The sequence below is a fragment of the Anomaloglossus baeobatrachus genome, chromosome 4 (genome assembly GCF_048569485.1).
Source record: "Anomaloglossus baeobatrachus isolate aAnoBae1 chromosome 4, aAnoBae1.hap1, whole genome shotgun sequence".
Lineage (NCBI taxonomy): Eukaryota > Metazoa > Chordata > Amphibia > Anura > Aromobatidae > Anomaloglossus > Anomaloglossus baeobatrachus.
In genome coordinates, this window is record NC_134356.1 from 375,149,513 (window position 1) to 375,166,705 (window position 17,193).

A 17,193-nucleotide genomic window follows, 5' to 3' on the forward strand; every position below is an offset into this window, starting at 1 on the left:
CAGCCGACGTTCACGGAAGGATCATAATGACAGAGGGTTAACAGCTGATCCCTGGCTGTCACGACAACCCATCGGCGCCCCACCATCACGTCATGGGGCTGCTGATGCGAGTGGGGAATGACGCGCCCCCATGCGAGTTCATGTTAGAGATTGACCCACAACAAAAATCAGCCATCATGTGTGGGGAATGATGCGGGCTCAGTGTGCGAGCCCGTATCAAAGGGATTAAACCAACCCATAACTGCAGCAATGGTACCATAGGGACCTGGGCCTGTTATAGGGGCATCTGTACTTTTGGAAACCCTTGATACAAAATAAGTAACGCCAGATTAAGTTTGGCATGACGTTGTATATACTTTATTTACATATTGTACAGTTGAAGAAACGTGGTGGGAAACATTTTATCACCGCAGCTCTACAGATATATTAGCTGGATAAGGCAGGTGAGATACACGTGGACAGCTTCTTCAGACACTAGTCACGTCTCACGTAAAACACGTTGTATCCCAGTTCAATCAGTCCTCCGATCAGCAATATCCACAATGGTATAAACACCAGACTTAACAGCATACTGGTGAACTGTTCCAGCACGGCACATAGCACAAGACAAAATGCCAATTTCAGCAGCATGGCGGTAAGATACCAGGACTTTTTCTTCATATTCTGAGCTCCATTCCTGGGGTCGTAGCCAGATTTACACCGTCCTGCCATTTTTACTATTAACATGACAATTAAAATTGTGTCAAAGATCCAGATGGGGATGAAGATAATGAACCAGTTCCATGGGGCTTTCTCATCCAGCTTCAGCACCAACATGATCAAGAAGAGTAAACTGAAGAGCCATGTCAGCAGCACCCTCTGCGCCAGGGACATTCTCATTTAAACGGACTTTTAGGGGTTTCTCAACCAAGATGAAGAGATGTATTCCTGCAGGAGAGAGTGAGAACAGGCTTAGCATATATACATACATAAAACGAGGAAAAACGCCCTGTCTGAACACAGCCTAACTCTGCTTCTCCATCGCATCCAGAGGGTCTTGTTTACCGTGATGCAAGGGTGATGTCCTGTCTTTAGCTGTGACCACTGCAGCCAATCACTGACCTAAGTTATGATGCTGGGGCAGTGACACATTGTTGATGAGGCCACTGATTGGCTAAAGTGATCACATGATGTAGACTGGACATCATCCGTGAAGCCACATAAACAAAGCCTAGGGCAGCGGAGAGGTGGAGCAGCCGGGGCTGTCACTGCCGAAAAATGCTTATTTTTTTCTCCACTTATTTAAAATTTTGGGAGAAAATGAAGCATGAAACAGAAAAGCCATTAATGAAACTAAAATCCCCTAAAAATCTTCCACCAGTCTCATATGAGGCTCAGGTAGGTGCGGTGTCCATCCCCTATTCTCTACCCTCCGAATGTCCAGATTGCGGATTAAAGTCAGGGCCAAATGGTTTGAGACCGTATCAAAATTTTTTATTGACACTATTGGTGACAGTATAATGTCACCAGTAAAGCATCCCGAGACCATTCCTGTGGGGGGAAGCTTTGCATCACTCACATCTCTATCTAAAATCACCACCATGTATAAAGAATGGGATCTAAACATCCTTCAAGAGCAACGTCTCCCAACGATCCAGGAGCTGTTTGGTGATGAACAAAGCTTTTCAGGCATGATCGACAGTATCACAAGCCAAAACTGATAACTAAATGTATCCATGATCAAAACATTACAATGGTGGGTCCATGGACAAGAAGCTATTAAGAATTTATGGTCAATCCTGAAAAAGCAGGAGGTAAAAACCCCCACACAAATTGCTCAATGGGTTGTCATAGTCAGATCTGACTAGAAGATAATATTCAGCAGGTCAGGGCGATTTGTAGAAAACTTGAAAATAAGAGAAAACTGTAAACACTGCATCTTTCCATTAACGTGATATATTTGTCAATTAATGGTTATAAACCCCTAAAAAGCCAATTGTACTTCAGTAACCACAGAAACCGCCCCATATAGGACCTGCTCCGGATTCCGAGGTTTTTCCATTTTTACACCAGTCGCAGGCAATCCCCTGCCACACTGGGCCGAGCTGGGGCATCACAAAGCCAACATATTCATCACAATTGGAGGACAAAATGATATTCTTTTGGGCTGGAGTAATATAGCTGGTAGAGACGCATGAAAGGTGTAATTTGTCCCAAATTTATTTGAGGGGTGTGCAAAGTGCCAGCATTCATGAGTGAGGGCCATAGACTCCCAGCACTGCACTGCCAGGACCATAGTCATCATTACTCCTCCATGAATGAGGACCATAGACTCCCAGCACTGCACTACCGGGACCATAGTCATCATTACTCCTCCATGAATGAGGACCATAGACCCCCAGCACTGCACTGCCAGGACCATAGTCATCATTCCTCCTCCATGAATGAGGACCATAGACCCCCAGCACTGCACTGCCAGGACCATAGTCATCATTACTCCTCCATGAATGAGGACCATAGACCCCCAGCACTGCACTGCCAGGACCATAGTCATCATTCCTCCTCCATGAATGAGGGCTATAGACTCCCAGTACAGCACTGCCAGGACCATAGCCATCATTACTCCTCCATGACTGAGGGCTATAGACTCCCAGTACAGCACTGCCAGGACCATAGTAATCATTACTCCTCCATGAATGAGGGCCATAGACTCCCAGTACAGCACTGCCAGGACCATAGTCATCACTACTCCTCCATGACTGAGGACCATAGACTCCCAGTACTACACTACCAAGACCATAGTCATCATTACTCCTCTATGAATGAGGACCATAGACTCCCAGTACAGCACTGCCAGGACCATAGTCATCCCTACTCCTCCATGAATGAGGACCATAGACTCCCAGTACAGCACTGCCAGGACCATAGTCATCCCTACTCCTCCATGAATGAGGACTATAGACTCCCAGGACTATAGTCATCATTACCCCTCCATGAATGAGGACCATAGACTACCAGTACAGCACTGGTAGCACCATAGCCATCATTACTCCTCCATGAATGAGGACCATAGACTCCCAGTACTGCACTGCCAGGACCATAGTCATCCCTACTCCTCCATGAATGGGGACCATAGACTCCCAGTACAGCACTGCCAGGACCATAGTCATCATTACTCCTCCATGAATGAGGACCATAGACTCCCAGTGCTGCACTGCCAGGACCATAGCCATCATCACTCCTCCATGAATGAGGACCATAGACTCCCAGTACAGCACTGCCAGGACCATAGTTATCCCTACTCCTCCATGAATGAGGACCATAGACTCCCAGTACAGCACTGCCAGGACCATAGTCATCATTACTCCTCCATGAATGAGGACCATAGGCTCCCAGTACAGCACTGCCAGGACCATAGTCATCCCTACTCCTCCATGAATGAGGGCCATAGGCTCCCAGTACTGCACTGCCAGGACCATAGTCATCATTCCTCCTCCATGAATGAGGACCATAGACTCCCAGTACAGCACTGGTAGCACCATAGTCATCATTACTCCTCCATGAATGAGGACCATAGACTCCCAGTACAGCACTGCCAGGACCATAGTCATCATTACTCCTCCATGAATGAGGACCATAGACCCCCAGCACTGCACTGCCAGGACCATAGTCATCATTCCTCCTCCATGAATGAGGGCTATAGACTCCCAGTACAGCACTGCCAGGACCATAGCCATCATTACTCCTCCATGACTGAGGGCTATAGACTCCCAGTACAGCACTGCCAGGACCATAGTAATCATTACTCCTCCATGAATGAGGGCTATAGACTCCCAGTACAGCACTGCCAGGACCATAGTAATCATTACTCCTCCATGACTGAGGACCATAGACTCCCAGCACTGCACTGCCAGGACCATAGCCATCATTACTCCTCCATGAATGAGGGCCATAGACTCCCAGTACAGCACTGCCAGGACCATAGTTATCACTACTCCTCCATGACTGAGGACCATAGACTCCCAGTACTACACTACCAGGACCATAGTCATCATTCCTCCTCCATGAATGAGGGCCATAGACTCCCAGTACTGCACTAGTAGCACCATAGCTATCATTACTCCTCCATGAATGAGGGCCATAGACTCCCAGTACAGCACTGCCAGGACCATAGTCATCCCTACTCCTCCATGAATGAGGACTATAGACTCCCAGGACTATAGTCATCATTACCCCTCCATGAATGAGGACCATAGACTACTAGTACAGCACTGGTAGCACCATAGCCATCATTACTCCTCCATGAATGAGGACCATAGGCTCCCAGTACTGCACTGCCAGGACCATAGTCATCATTACCCCTCCATGAATGAGGACCATAGACTCCCAGTACTGCACTGCCAGGACCATAGCCATCATCACTCCTCCATGAATGAGGACCATAGACTCCCAGTACAGCACTGCCAGGACCATAGTCATCATTACTCCTCTATGAATGAGGACCATAGACTCCCAGTACAGCACTGCCAGGACCATAGTCATCCCTACTCCTCCATGAATGAGGACCATAGACTCCCAGTACAGCACTGCCAGGACCATAGTCATCCCTACTCCTCCATGAATGAGGACTATAGACTCCCAGGACTATAGTCATCATTACCCCTCCATGAATGAGGACCATAGACTACCAGTACAGCACTGGTAGCACCATAGCCATCATTACTCCTCCATGAATGAGGACCATAGACTCCCAGTACTGCACTGCCAGGACCATAGTCATCCCTACTCCTCCATGAATGAGGACCATAGACTCCCAGTACAGCACTGCCAGGACCATAGTCATCATTACTCCTCCATGAATGAGGGCCATAGGCTCCCAGTGCTGCACTGCCAGGACCATAACCATCATCACTCCTCCATGAATGAGGACCATAGACTCCCAGTACAGCACTGCCAGGACCATAGTTATCCCTACTTCTCCATGAATGAGGACCATAGACTCCCAGTACAGCACTGCCAGGACCATAGTCATCATTACTCCTCCATGAATGAGGACCATAGGCTCCCAGTACAGCACTGCCAGGACCATAGTCATCCCTACTCCTCCATGAATGAGGGCCATAGGCTCCCAGTACAGCACTGCCAGGACCATAGTCATCATTACTCCTCCACGAATGAGGACCATAGACTCCCAGTACTGCACTGCCAGGACCATAGCCATCATTACTCCTCCATGAATGAGGGCCATAGACTCCCAGTACAGCACTGCCAGGACCATAGCCATCATTACTCCTCCATGAATGAAGGCCATAGACCCCCAGTACTGCACTGCCAGGACCATAGTCATCATTACTCCTCCATGAATGAGGACCATAGACTCCCAGTACTGCACTGCCAGGACCATAGTCATCATTACTCCTCCATGAATGAGGGCTATAGGCTCCCAGTACTGCACTGCCAGGACCATAGTCATCATTACTCCTCCATGAATGAGGACCATAGACTCCCAGTACTGCACTGCCAGGACCATAGCCATCATTACTCCTCCATGAATGAGGACCATAGGCTCCCAGTACAGCACTGCCAGGACCATAGTCATCATTACTCCTCCACGAATGAGGGCCATAGACTCCCAGTGCTGCACTGCCAGGACCATAGCCATCATCACTCCTCCATGAATGAGGGCCATAGACTCCCAGTACAGCACTGCCAGGACCATAGTCATCACCACTCCTCCATGAATGAGAGCCATAGGCTCCCAGTACAGCACTGCCAGGACCATAGTCATCATTACTCCTCCACGAATGAGGGCCATAGACTCCCAGTACTGCACTGCCATGACCATAGTCATCATTACTCCTCCATGAATGAGGGCCATAGACTCCCAGTACAGCACTGCCAGGACCATAGCCATCATTACTCCTCCATGAATGAAGGCCATAGACCCCCAGTACTGCACTGCCAGGACCATAGTCATCATTACTCCTCCATGAATGAGGACCATAGACTCCCAGTACTGCACTGCCAGGACCATAGCCATCATTACTCCTCCATGAATGAGGACCATAGGCTCCCAGTACAGCACTGCCAGGACCATAGTCATCATTACTCCTCCACGAATGAGGGCCATAGACTCCCAGTGCTGCACTGCCAGGACCATAGTCATCATTACTCCTCCATGAATGAGGGCCATAGACTCCCAGTACAGCACTGCCAGGACCATAGTCATCATTACTCCTCCATGAATGAGGGCCATAGGCTCCCAGTGCTGCACTGCCAGGACCATAACCATCATCACTCCTCCATGAATGAGGACCATAGACTCCCAGTACAGCACTGCCAGGACCATAGTTATCCCTACTTCTCCATGAATGAGGACCATAGACTCCCAGTACAGCACTGCCAGGACCATAGTCATCATTACTCCTCCATGAATGAGGACCATAGGCTCCCAGTACAGCACTGCCAGGACCATAGTCATCCCTACTCCTCCATGAATGAGGGCCATAGGCTCCCAGTACTGCACTGCCAGGACCATAGTCATCATTCCTCCTCCATGAATGAGGACCATAGACTCCCAGTACAGCACTGGTAGCACCATAGTCATCATTACTCCCCCATGAATGAGGACCATAGACTCCCAGTACAGCACTGCCAGGACCATAGTCATCATTACTCCTCCATGAATGAGGGCCATAGGCTCCCAGTACTGCACTGCCAGGACCATAGTCATCATTCCTCCTCCATGAATGAGGGCTATAGGCTCCCAGTACAGCACTGCCAGGACCATAGTCATCATTACTCCTCCACGAATGAGGACCATAGACTCCCAGTACTGCACTGCCAGGACCATAGTCATCACTACTCCTCCAAGAATGAGGGCCATAGACTCCCAGCACTGCACTGCCAGGACCATAGTCATCACCACTCCTCCATGAATGAGAGCCATAGGCTCCCAGTACAGCACTGCCAGGACCATAGTCATCATTACTCCTCCACGAATGAGGGCCATAGACTCCCAGTACTGCACTGCCATGACCATAGTCATCATTACTCCTCCATGAATGAGGGCCATAGACTCCCAGTACAGCACTGCCAGGACCATAGCCATCATTACTCCTCCATGAATGAAGGCCATAGACCCCCAGTACTGCACTGCCAGGACCATAGTCATCATTACTCCTCCATGAATGAGGACCATAGACTCCCAGTACTGCACTGCCAGGACCATAGTCATCATTACTCCTCCATGAATGAGGGCTATAGGCTCCCAGTACTGCACTGCCAGGACCATAGTCATCATTACTCCTCCATGAATGAGGACCATAGACTCCCAGTACTGCACTGCCAGGACCATAGCCATCATTACTCCTCCATGAATGAGGACCATAGGCTCCCAGTACAGCACTGCCAGGACCATAGTCATCATTACTCCTCCACGAATGAGGGCCATAGACTCCCAGTGCTGCACTGCCAGGACCATAGCCATCATCACTCCTCCATGAATGAGGGCCATAGACTCCCAGTACAGCACTGCCAGGACCATAGTCATCACCACTCCTCCATGAATGAGAGCCATAGGCTCCCAGTACAGCACTGCCAGGACCATAGTCATCATTACTCCTCCACGAATGAGGGCCATAGACTCCCAGTACTGCACTGCCATGACCATAGTCATCATTACTCCTCCATGAATGAGGGCCATAGACTCCCAGTACAGCACTGCCAGGACCATAGCCATCATTACTCCTCCATGAATGAGGACCATAGGCTCCCAGTACAGCACTGCCAGGACCATAGTCATCATTACTCCTCCACGAATGAGGGCCATAGACTCCTAGTGCTGCACTGCCAGGACCATAGTCATCATTACTCCTCCATGAATGAGGGCCATAGACTCCCAGTACAGCACTGCCAGGACCATAGTCATCACCACTCCTCCATGAATGAGGACCATAGACTCCCAGTACAGCACTGCCAGGACCATAGTCATCCCTACTCCTCCATGAATGAGGACCATAGACTCCCAGTACAGCAGTGGTAGCACCATAGCCATCATTACTCCTCCATGAATGAGGACCATAGACTCCCAGTACTGCACTGCCAGGACCATAGTCATCCCTACTCCTCCATGAATGGGGACCATAGACTCCCAGTACAGCACTGCCAGGACCATAGTCATCATTACTCCTCCATGAATGAGGGCCATAGGCTCCCAGTGCTGCACTGCCAGGACCATAGCCATCATCACTCCTCCATGAATGAGGACCATAGACTCCCAGTACAGCACTGCCAGGACCATAGTTATCCCTACTCCTCCATGAATGAGGACCATAGACTCCCAGTACAGCACTGCCAGGACCATAGTCATCATTACTCCTCCATGAATGAGGACCATAGGCTCCCAGTACAGCACTGCCAGGACCATAGTCATCCCTACTCCTCCATGAATGAGGGCCATAGGCTCCCAGTACTGCACTGCCAGGACCATAGTCATCATTCCTCCTCCATGAATGAGGACCATAGACTCCCAGTACAGCACTGGTAGCACCATAGTCATCATTACTCCTCCATGAATGAGGACCATAGACTCCCAGTACAGCACTGCCAGGACCATAGTCATCATTACTCCTCCATGAATGAGGGCCATAGGCTCCCAGTACTGCACTGCCAGGACCATAGTCATCATTACTCCTCCATGAATGAGGACCATAGACCCCCAGCACTGCACTGCCAGGACCATAGTCATCATTCCTCCTCCATGAATGAGGGCTATAGACTCCCAGTACAGCACTGCCAGGACCATAGCCATCATTACTCCTCCATGACTGAGGGCTATAGACTCCCAGTACAGCACTGCCAGGACCATAGTAATCATTACTCCTCCATGAATGAGGGCTATAGACTCCCAGTACAGCACTGCCAGGACCATAGTAATCATTACTCCTCCATGACTGAGGACCATAGACTCCCAGCACTGCACTGCCAGGACCATAGCCATCATTACTCCTCCATGAATGAGGGCCATAGACTCCCAGTACAGCACTGCCAGGACCATAGTCATCACTACTCCTCCATGACTGAGGACCATAGACTCCCAGTACTACACTACCAGGACCATAGTCATCATTCCTCCTCCATGAATGAGGGCCATAGACTCCCAGTACTGCACTGGTAGCACCATAGCTATCATTACTCCTCCATGAATGAGGGCCATAGACTCCCAGTACAGCACTGCCAGGACCATAGTCATCCCTACTCCTCCATGAATGAGGACTATAGACTCCCAGGACTATAGTCATCATTACCCCTCCATGAATGAGGACCATAGACTACTAGTACAGCACTGGTAGCACCATAGCCATCATTATTCCTCCATGAATGAGGACCATAGGCTCCCAGTACTGCACTGCCAGGACCATAGTCATCATTACCCCTCCATGAATGAGGACCATAGACTCCCAGTACTGCACTGCCAGGACCATAGCCATCATCACTCCTCCATGAATGAGGACCATAGACTCCCAGTACAGCACTGCCAGGACCATAGTCATCATTACTCCTCTATGAATGAGGACCATAGACTCATAGTCATCATTACTCCTCCACGAATGAGGGCCATAGACTCCCAGTACTGCACTGCCATGACCATAGTCATCATTACTCCTCCATGAATGAGGGCCATAGACTCCCAGTACAGCACTGCCAGGACCATAGCCATCATTACTCCTCCATGAATGAAGGCCATAGACCCCCAGTACTGCACTGCCAGGACCATAGTCATCATTACTCCTCCATGAATGAGGACCATAGACTCCCAGTACTGCACTGCCAGGACCATAGTCATCATTACTCCTCCATGAATGAGGGCTATAGGCTCCCAGTACTGCACTGCCAGGACCATAGTCATCATTACTCCTCCATGAATGAGGACCATAGACTCCCAGTACTGCACTGCCAGGACCATAGCCATCATTACTCCTCCATGAATGAGGACCATAGGCTCCCAGTACAGCACTGCCAGGACCATAGTCATCATTACTCCTCCACGAATGAGGGCCATAGACTCCCAGTGCTGCACTGCCAGGACCATAGCCATCATCACTCCTCCATGAATGAGGGCCATAGACTCCCAGTACAGCACTGCCAGGACCATAGTCATCACCACTCCTCCATGAATGAGAGCCATAGGCTCCCAGTACAGCACTGCCAGGACCATAGTCATCATTACTCCTCCACGAATGAGGGCCATAGACTCCCAGTACTGCACTGCCAGGACCATAGCCATCATTACTCCTCCATGAATGAAGGCCATAGACCCCCAGTACTGCACTGCCAGGACCATAGCTATCATTACTCCTCCATGAATGAGGACCATAGACTCCCAGTACTGCACTGCCAGGACCATAGCCATCATTACTCCTCCATGAATGAGGACCATAGACTCCCAGTACTGCACTGCCAGGACCATAGCCATCATTACTCCTCCATGAATGAGGACCATAGACTCCCAGTGCTGCACTGGTAGCACCATAGTCATCATTACTCCTCTATGAATGAGGACCATAGACTCCCACTACTGCACTGCCAGGACCATAGTCATCATTACTCCTCCATGAATGAGGGCCATAGACTCCCAGTACTGCACTGCCAGGACCATAGTCATCATTACTCCTCCATGAATGAGGACCATAGACTCCCAGTACTGCACTGCCAGGACCATAGTCATCCCTACTCCTCCATGAATGAGGACCATAGACTCCCAGTACTGCACTGCCAGGACCATAGTCATCATAACTCCTCCATGAATGAGGGCCATAGACTCCCAGTACTGCACTGCCAGGACCATAGTCATCATTACTCCTCCATGAATGAGGACCATAGACTCCCAGTACAGCACTGCCAGGACCATAGTCATCACCACTCCTCCATGAATGAGAGCCATAGACCCCCAGTACAGCACTGCCAGGACCATAGTCATCCCTACTCCTCCATGAATGAGGGCCATAGACCCCCAGTACAGCACTGCCAGGACCATAGTCATCCCTACTCCTCCATGAATGAGGGCCATAGACCCCCAGTACAGCACTGCCAGGACCATAGTCATCATTACTCCTCCATGAATGAGGGCCATAGACTCCCAGTACTGCACTGCCAGGACCATAGTCATCCCTACTCCTCCATGAATGAGGGCCATAGACCCCCAGTACAGCACTGCCAGGACCATAGTCATCATTACTCCTCCACGAATGAGGGCCATAGACTCCCAGTACTGCACTGCCAGGACCATAGTCATCCCTACTCCTCCATGAATGAGGGCTATAGACTCCCAGTACAGCACTGCCAGGACCATAGTCATCCCTACTCCTCCATGAATGAGGGCTATAGACTCCCAGTACTGCACTGCCAGGACCATAGTCATCCCTACTCCTCCATGAATGAGGGCTATAGACTCCCAGTACTGCACTGCCAGGACCATAGTCATCATTACTCCTCCATGAATGAGGGCCATAGACCCCCAGTACAGCACTGCCAGGACCATAGTAATCACTACTCCTCCACGAATGAGGGCCATAGGCTCCCAGTACAGCACTGCCAGGACCATAGTCATCCCTACTCCTCCATGAATGAGGGCCATAGACTCCCAGTACTGCACTGCCAGGACCATAGTCATCATTACTCCTCCATGAATGAGGGCTATAGACTCCCAGTACAGCACTGCCAGGACCATAGTCATCCCTACTCCTCCATGAATGAGGGCTATAGACTCCCAGTACTGCACTGCCAGGACCATAGTCATCCCTACTCCTCCATGAATGAGGGCTATAGACTCCCAGTACTGCACTGCCAGGACCATAGTCATCCCTACTCCTCCATGAATGAGGGCTATAGACTCCCAGTACTGCACTGCCAGGACCATAGTCATCATTCCTCCTCCATGAATGAGGACCATAGACTCCCAGTACAGCACTGGTAGCACCATAGTCATCATTACTCCTCCATGAATGAGGACCATAGACTCCCAGTACAGCACTGCCAGGACCATAGTCATCATTACTCCTCCATGAATGAGGGCCATAGGCTCCCAGTACTGCACTGCCAGGACCATAGTCATCATTCCTCCTCCATGAATGAGGGCTATAGGCTCCCAGTACAGCACTGCCAGGACCATAGTCATCATTACTCCTCCATGAATGAGGGCCATAGACTCCCAGTACTGCACTGCCAGGACCATAGTCATCACTACTCCTCCAAGAATGAGGGCCATAGACTCCCAGCACTGCACTGCCAGGACCATAGTCATCACCACTCCTCCATGAATGAGAGCCATAGGCTCCCAGTACAGCACTGCCAGGACCATAGTCATCATTACTCCTCCACGAATGAGGACCATAGACTCCCAGTACTGCACTGCCAGGACCATAGCCATCATTACTCCTCCATGAATGAGGGCCATAGACTCCCAGTACTGCACTGCCAGGACCATAGCCATCATTACTCCTCCATGAATGAGGACCATAGACTCCCAGTACAGCACTGCCAGGACCATAGTCATCATTACTCCTCCATGAATGAGGGCCATAGACTCCCAGTACAGCACTGCCAGGACCATAGTCATCACCACTCCTCCATGAATGAGAGCCATAGGCTCCCAGTACAGCACTGCCAGGACCATAGTCATCATTACTCCTCCACGAATGAGGGCCATAGACTCCCAGTACTGCACTGCCATGACCATAGTCATCATTACTCCTCCATGAATGAGGGCCATAGACTCCCAGTACAGCACTGCCAGGACCATAGCCATCATTACTCCTCCATGAATGAAGGCCATAGACCCCCAGTACTGCACTGCCAGGACCATAGTCATCATTACTCCTCCATGAATGAGGACCATAGACTCCCAGAACTGCACTGCCAGGACCATAGTCATCATTACTCCTCCATGAATGAGGGCTATAGGCTCCCAGTACTGCACTGCCAGGACCATAGTCATCATTACTCCTCCATGAATGAGGACCATAGACTACCAGTACTGCACTGCCAGGACCATAGCCATCATTACTCCTCCATGAATGAGGACCATAGGCTCCCAGTACAGCACTGCCAGGACCATAGTCATCATTACTCCTCCAAGAATGAGGGCCATAGACTCCCAGTGCTGCACTGCCAGGACCATAGCCATCATCACTCCTCCATGAATGAGGGCCATAGACTCCCAGTACAGCACTGCCAGGACCATAGTCATCACCACTCCTCCATGAATGAGAGCCATAGGCTCCCAGTACAGCACTGCCAGGACCATAGTCATCATTACTCCTCCACGAATGAGGGCCATAGACTCCCAGTACTGCACTGCCAGGACCATAGCCATCATTACTCCTCCATGAATGAAGGCCATAGACCCCCAGTACTGCACTGCCAGGACCATAGTCATCATTACTCCTCCATGAATGAGGGCCATAGGCTCCCAGTACTACACTACCAGGACCATAGTCATCATTACTCCTCCATGAATGAGGACCATAGACTCCCAGTACTGCACTGCCAGGACCATAGCTATCATTACTCCTCCATGAATGAGGACCATAGACTCCCAGTACTGCACTGCCAGGACCATAGCCATCATTACTCCTCCATGAATGAGGACCATAGACTCCCAGTACTGCACTGCCAGGACCATAGCCATCATTACTCCTCCATGAATGAGGACCATAGACTCCCAGTGCTGCACTGGTAGCACCATAGTCATCATTACTCCTCCATGAATGAGGACCATAGACTCCCAGTACTGCACTGCCAGGACCATAGTCATCATTACTCCTCCATGAATGAGGGCCATAGACTCCCAGTACTGCACTGCCAGGACCATAGTCATCATTACTCCTCCATGAATGAGGACCATAGACTCCCAGTACTGCACTGCCAGGACCATAGTCATCCCTACTCCTCCATGAATGAGGACCATAGACTCCCAGTACTGCACTGCCAGGACCATAGTCATCATAACTCCTCCATGAATGAGGGCCATAGACTCCCAGTACTGCACTGCCAGGACCATAGTCATCATTACTCCTCCATGAATGAGGACCATAGACTCCCAGTACAGCACTGCCAGGACCATAGTCATCACCACTCCTCCATGAATGAGAGCCATAGACCCCCAGTACAGCACTGCCAGGACCATAGTCATCCCTACTCCTCCATGAATGAGGGCCATAGACCCCCAGTACAGCACTGCCAGGACCATAGTCATCCCTACTCCTCCATGAATGAGGGCCATAGACCCCCAGTACAGCACTGCCAGGACCATAGTCATCATTACTCCTCCATGAATGAGGGCCATAGACTCCCAGTACTGCACTGCCAGGACCATAGTCATCCCTACTCCTCCATGAATGAGGACCATAGACTCCCAGTACTGCACTGCCAGGACCATAGCCATCATTACTCCTCCATGAATGAGGACCATAGACTCCCAGTGCTGCACTGGTAGCACCATAGTCATCATTACTCCTCCATGAATGAGGACCATAGACTCCCAGTACTGCACTGCCAGGACCATAGTCATCATTACTCCTCCATGAATGAGGGCCATAGACTCCCAGTACTGCACTGCCAGGACCATAGTCATCATTACTCCTCCATGAATGAGGACCATAGACTCCCAGTACTGCACTGCCAGGACCATAGTCATCCCTACTCCTCCATGAATGAGGACCATAGACTCCCAGTACTGCACTGCCAGGACCATAGTCATCATAACTCCTCCATGAATGAGGGCCATAGACTCCCAGTACTGCACTGCCAGGACCATAGTCATCATTACTCCTCCATGAATGAGGACCATAGACTCCCAGTACAGCACTGCCAGGACCATAGTCATCACCACTCCTCCATGAATGAGAGCCATAGACCCCCAGTACAGCACTGCCAGGACCATAGTCATCCCTACTCCTCCATGAATGAGGGCCATAGACCCCCAGTACAGCACTGCCAGGACCATAGTCATCCCTACTCCTCCATGAATGAGGGCCATAGACCCCCAGTACAGCACTGCCAGGACCATAGTCATCATTACTCCTCCATGAATGAGGGCCATAGACTCCCAGTACTGCACTGCCAGGACCATAGTCATCCCTACTCCTCCATGAATGAGGGCCATAGACCCCCAGTACAGCACTGCCAGGACCATAGTCATCATTACTCCTCCACGAATGAGGGCCATAGACTCCCAGTACTGCACTGCCAGGACCATAGTCATCCCTACTCCTCCATGAATGAGGGCTATAGACTCCCAGTACATCACTGCCAGGACCATAGTCATCCCTACTCCTCCATGAATGAGGGCTATAGACTCCCAGTACAGCACTGCCAGGACCATAGTCATCCCTACTCCTCCATGAATGAGGGCTATAGACTCCCAGTACTGCACTGCCAGGACCATAGTCATCCCTACTCCTCCATGAATGAGGGCTATAGACTCCCAGTACTGCACTGCCAGGACCATAGTCATCATTACTCCTCCATGAATGAGGGCCATAGACTCCCAGTACAGCACTGCCAGGACCATAGTCATCATTACTCCTCCATGAATGAGGGCCATAGGCTCCCAGTACTGCACTGCCAGGACCATAGTCATCATTACTCCTCCATGAGTGAGGACCATAGACTCCCAGTACAGCACTGCCAGGACCATAGTCATCATTACTCCTCCATGAATGAGGGCCATAGACTCCCAGTACAGCACTGCCAGGACCATAGTCATCATTACTCCTCCATGAATGAGGGCCATAGACTCCCAGTACTGCACTGCCAGGACCATAGTCATCCCTACTCCTCCATGAATGAGGGCCATAGACCCCCAGTACAGCACTGCCAGGACCATAGTCATCATTACTCCTCCACGAATGAGGGCCATAGACTCCCAGTACTGCACTGCCAGGACCATAGTCATCCCTACTCCTCCATGAATGAGGGCTATAGACTCCCAGTACATCACTGCCAGGACCATAGTCATCCCTACTCCTCCATGAATGAGGGCTATAGACTCCCAGTACAGCACTGCCAGGACCATAGTCATCCCTACTCCTCCATGAATGAGGGCTATAGACTCCCAGTACTGCACTGCCAGGACCATAGTCATCCCTACTCCTCCATGAATGAGGGCTATAGACTCCCAGTACTGCACTGCCAGGACCATAGTCATCATTACTCCTCCATGAATGAGGGCCATAGACTCCCAGTACAGCACTGCCAGGACCATAGTCATCATTACTCCTCCATGAATGAGGGCCATAGGCTCCCAGTACTGCACTGCCAGGACCATAGTCATCATTACTCCTCCATGAGTGAGGACCATAGACTCCCAGTACAGCACTGCCAGGACCATAGTCATCATTACTCCTCCATGAATGAGGGCCATAGGCTCCCAGTACTGCACTGCCAGGACCATAGTCATCATTCCTCCTCCATGAATGAGGGCTATAGGCTCCCAGTACAGCACTGCCAGGACCATAGTCATCATTACTCCTCCACGAATGAGGACCATAGACTCCCAGTACTGCACTGCCAGGACCATAGTCATCACTACTCCTCCAAGAATGAGGGCCATAGACTCCCAGCACTGCACTGCCAGGACCATAGTCATCACCACTCCTCCATGAATGAGAGCCATAGGCTCCCAGTACAGCACTGCCAGGACCATAGTCATCATTACTCCTCCACGAATGAGGGATATAGACTCCCAGTACTGCACTGCCATGACCATAGTCATCATTACTCCTCCATGAATGAGGGCCATAGACTCCCAGTACAGCACTGCCAGGACCATAGCCATCATTACTCCTCCATGAATGAAGGCCATAGACCCCCAGTACTGCACTGCCAGGACCATAGTCATCATTACTCCTCCATGAATGAGGACCATAGACTCCCAGTACTGCACTGCCAGGACCATAGTCATCATTACTCCTCCATGAATGAGGGCTATAGGCTCCCAGTACTGCACTGCCAGGACCATAGTCATCATTACTCCTCCATGAATGAGGACCATAGACTCCCAGTACTGCACTGCCAGGACCATAGCCATCATTACTCCTCCATGAATGAGGACCATAGGCTCCCAGTACAGCACTGCCAGGACCATAGTCATCATTACTCCTCCACGAATGAGGGCCATAGACTCCCAGTGCTGCACTGCCAGGACCATAG

General features: G+C 50.5%; 1 protein-coding gene across 2 annotated transcripts in view; it reads right to left on the minus strand.

Moving 5' to 3' along the window:
* Positions 1-334: 334 nt before the first annotated feature.
* The window catches only part of TMEM60 (transmembrane protein 60), a 31,746-nt gene continuing 14,887 nt past the window's right edge, over positions 335-17,193 (minus strand). For both annotated transcript variants that reach the window (XM_075345202.1, XM_075345203.1), the window contains exon 2: positions 335-927. In XM_075345202.1, coding sequence (XP_075201317.1) covers positions 475-879 — 405 coding nt within the window. In that variant the 5' untranslated portion in view covers positions 880-927 and the 3' untranslated portion in view covers positions 335-474. The remainder of the gene's footprint in view (positions 928-17,193) is intronic.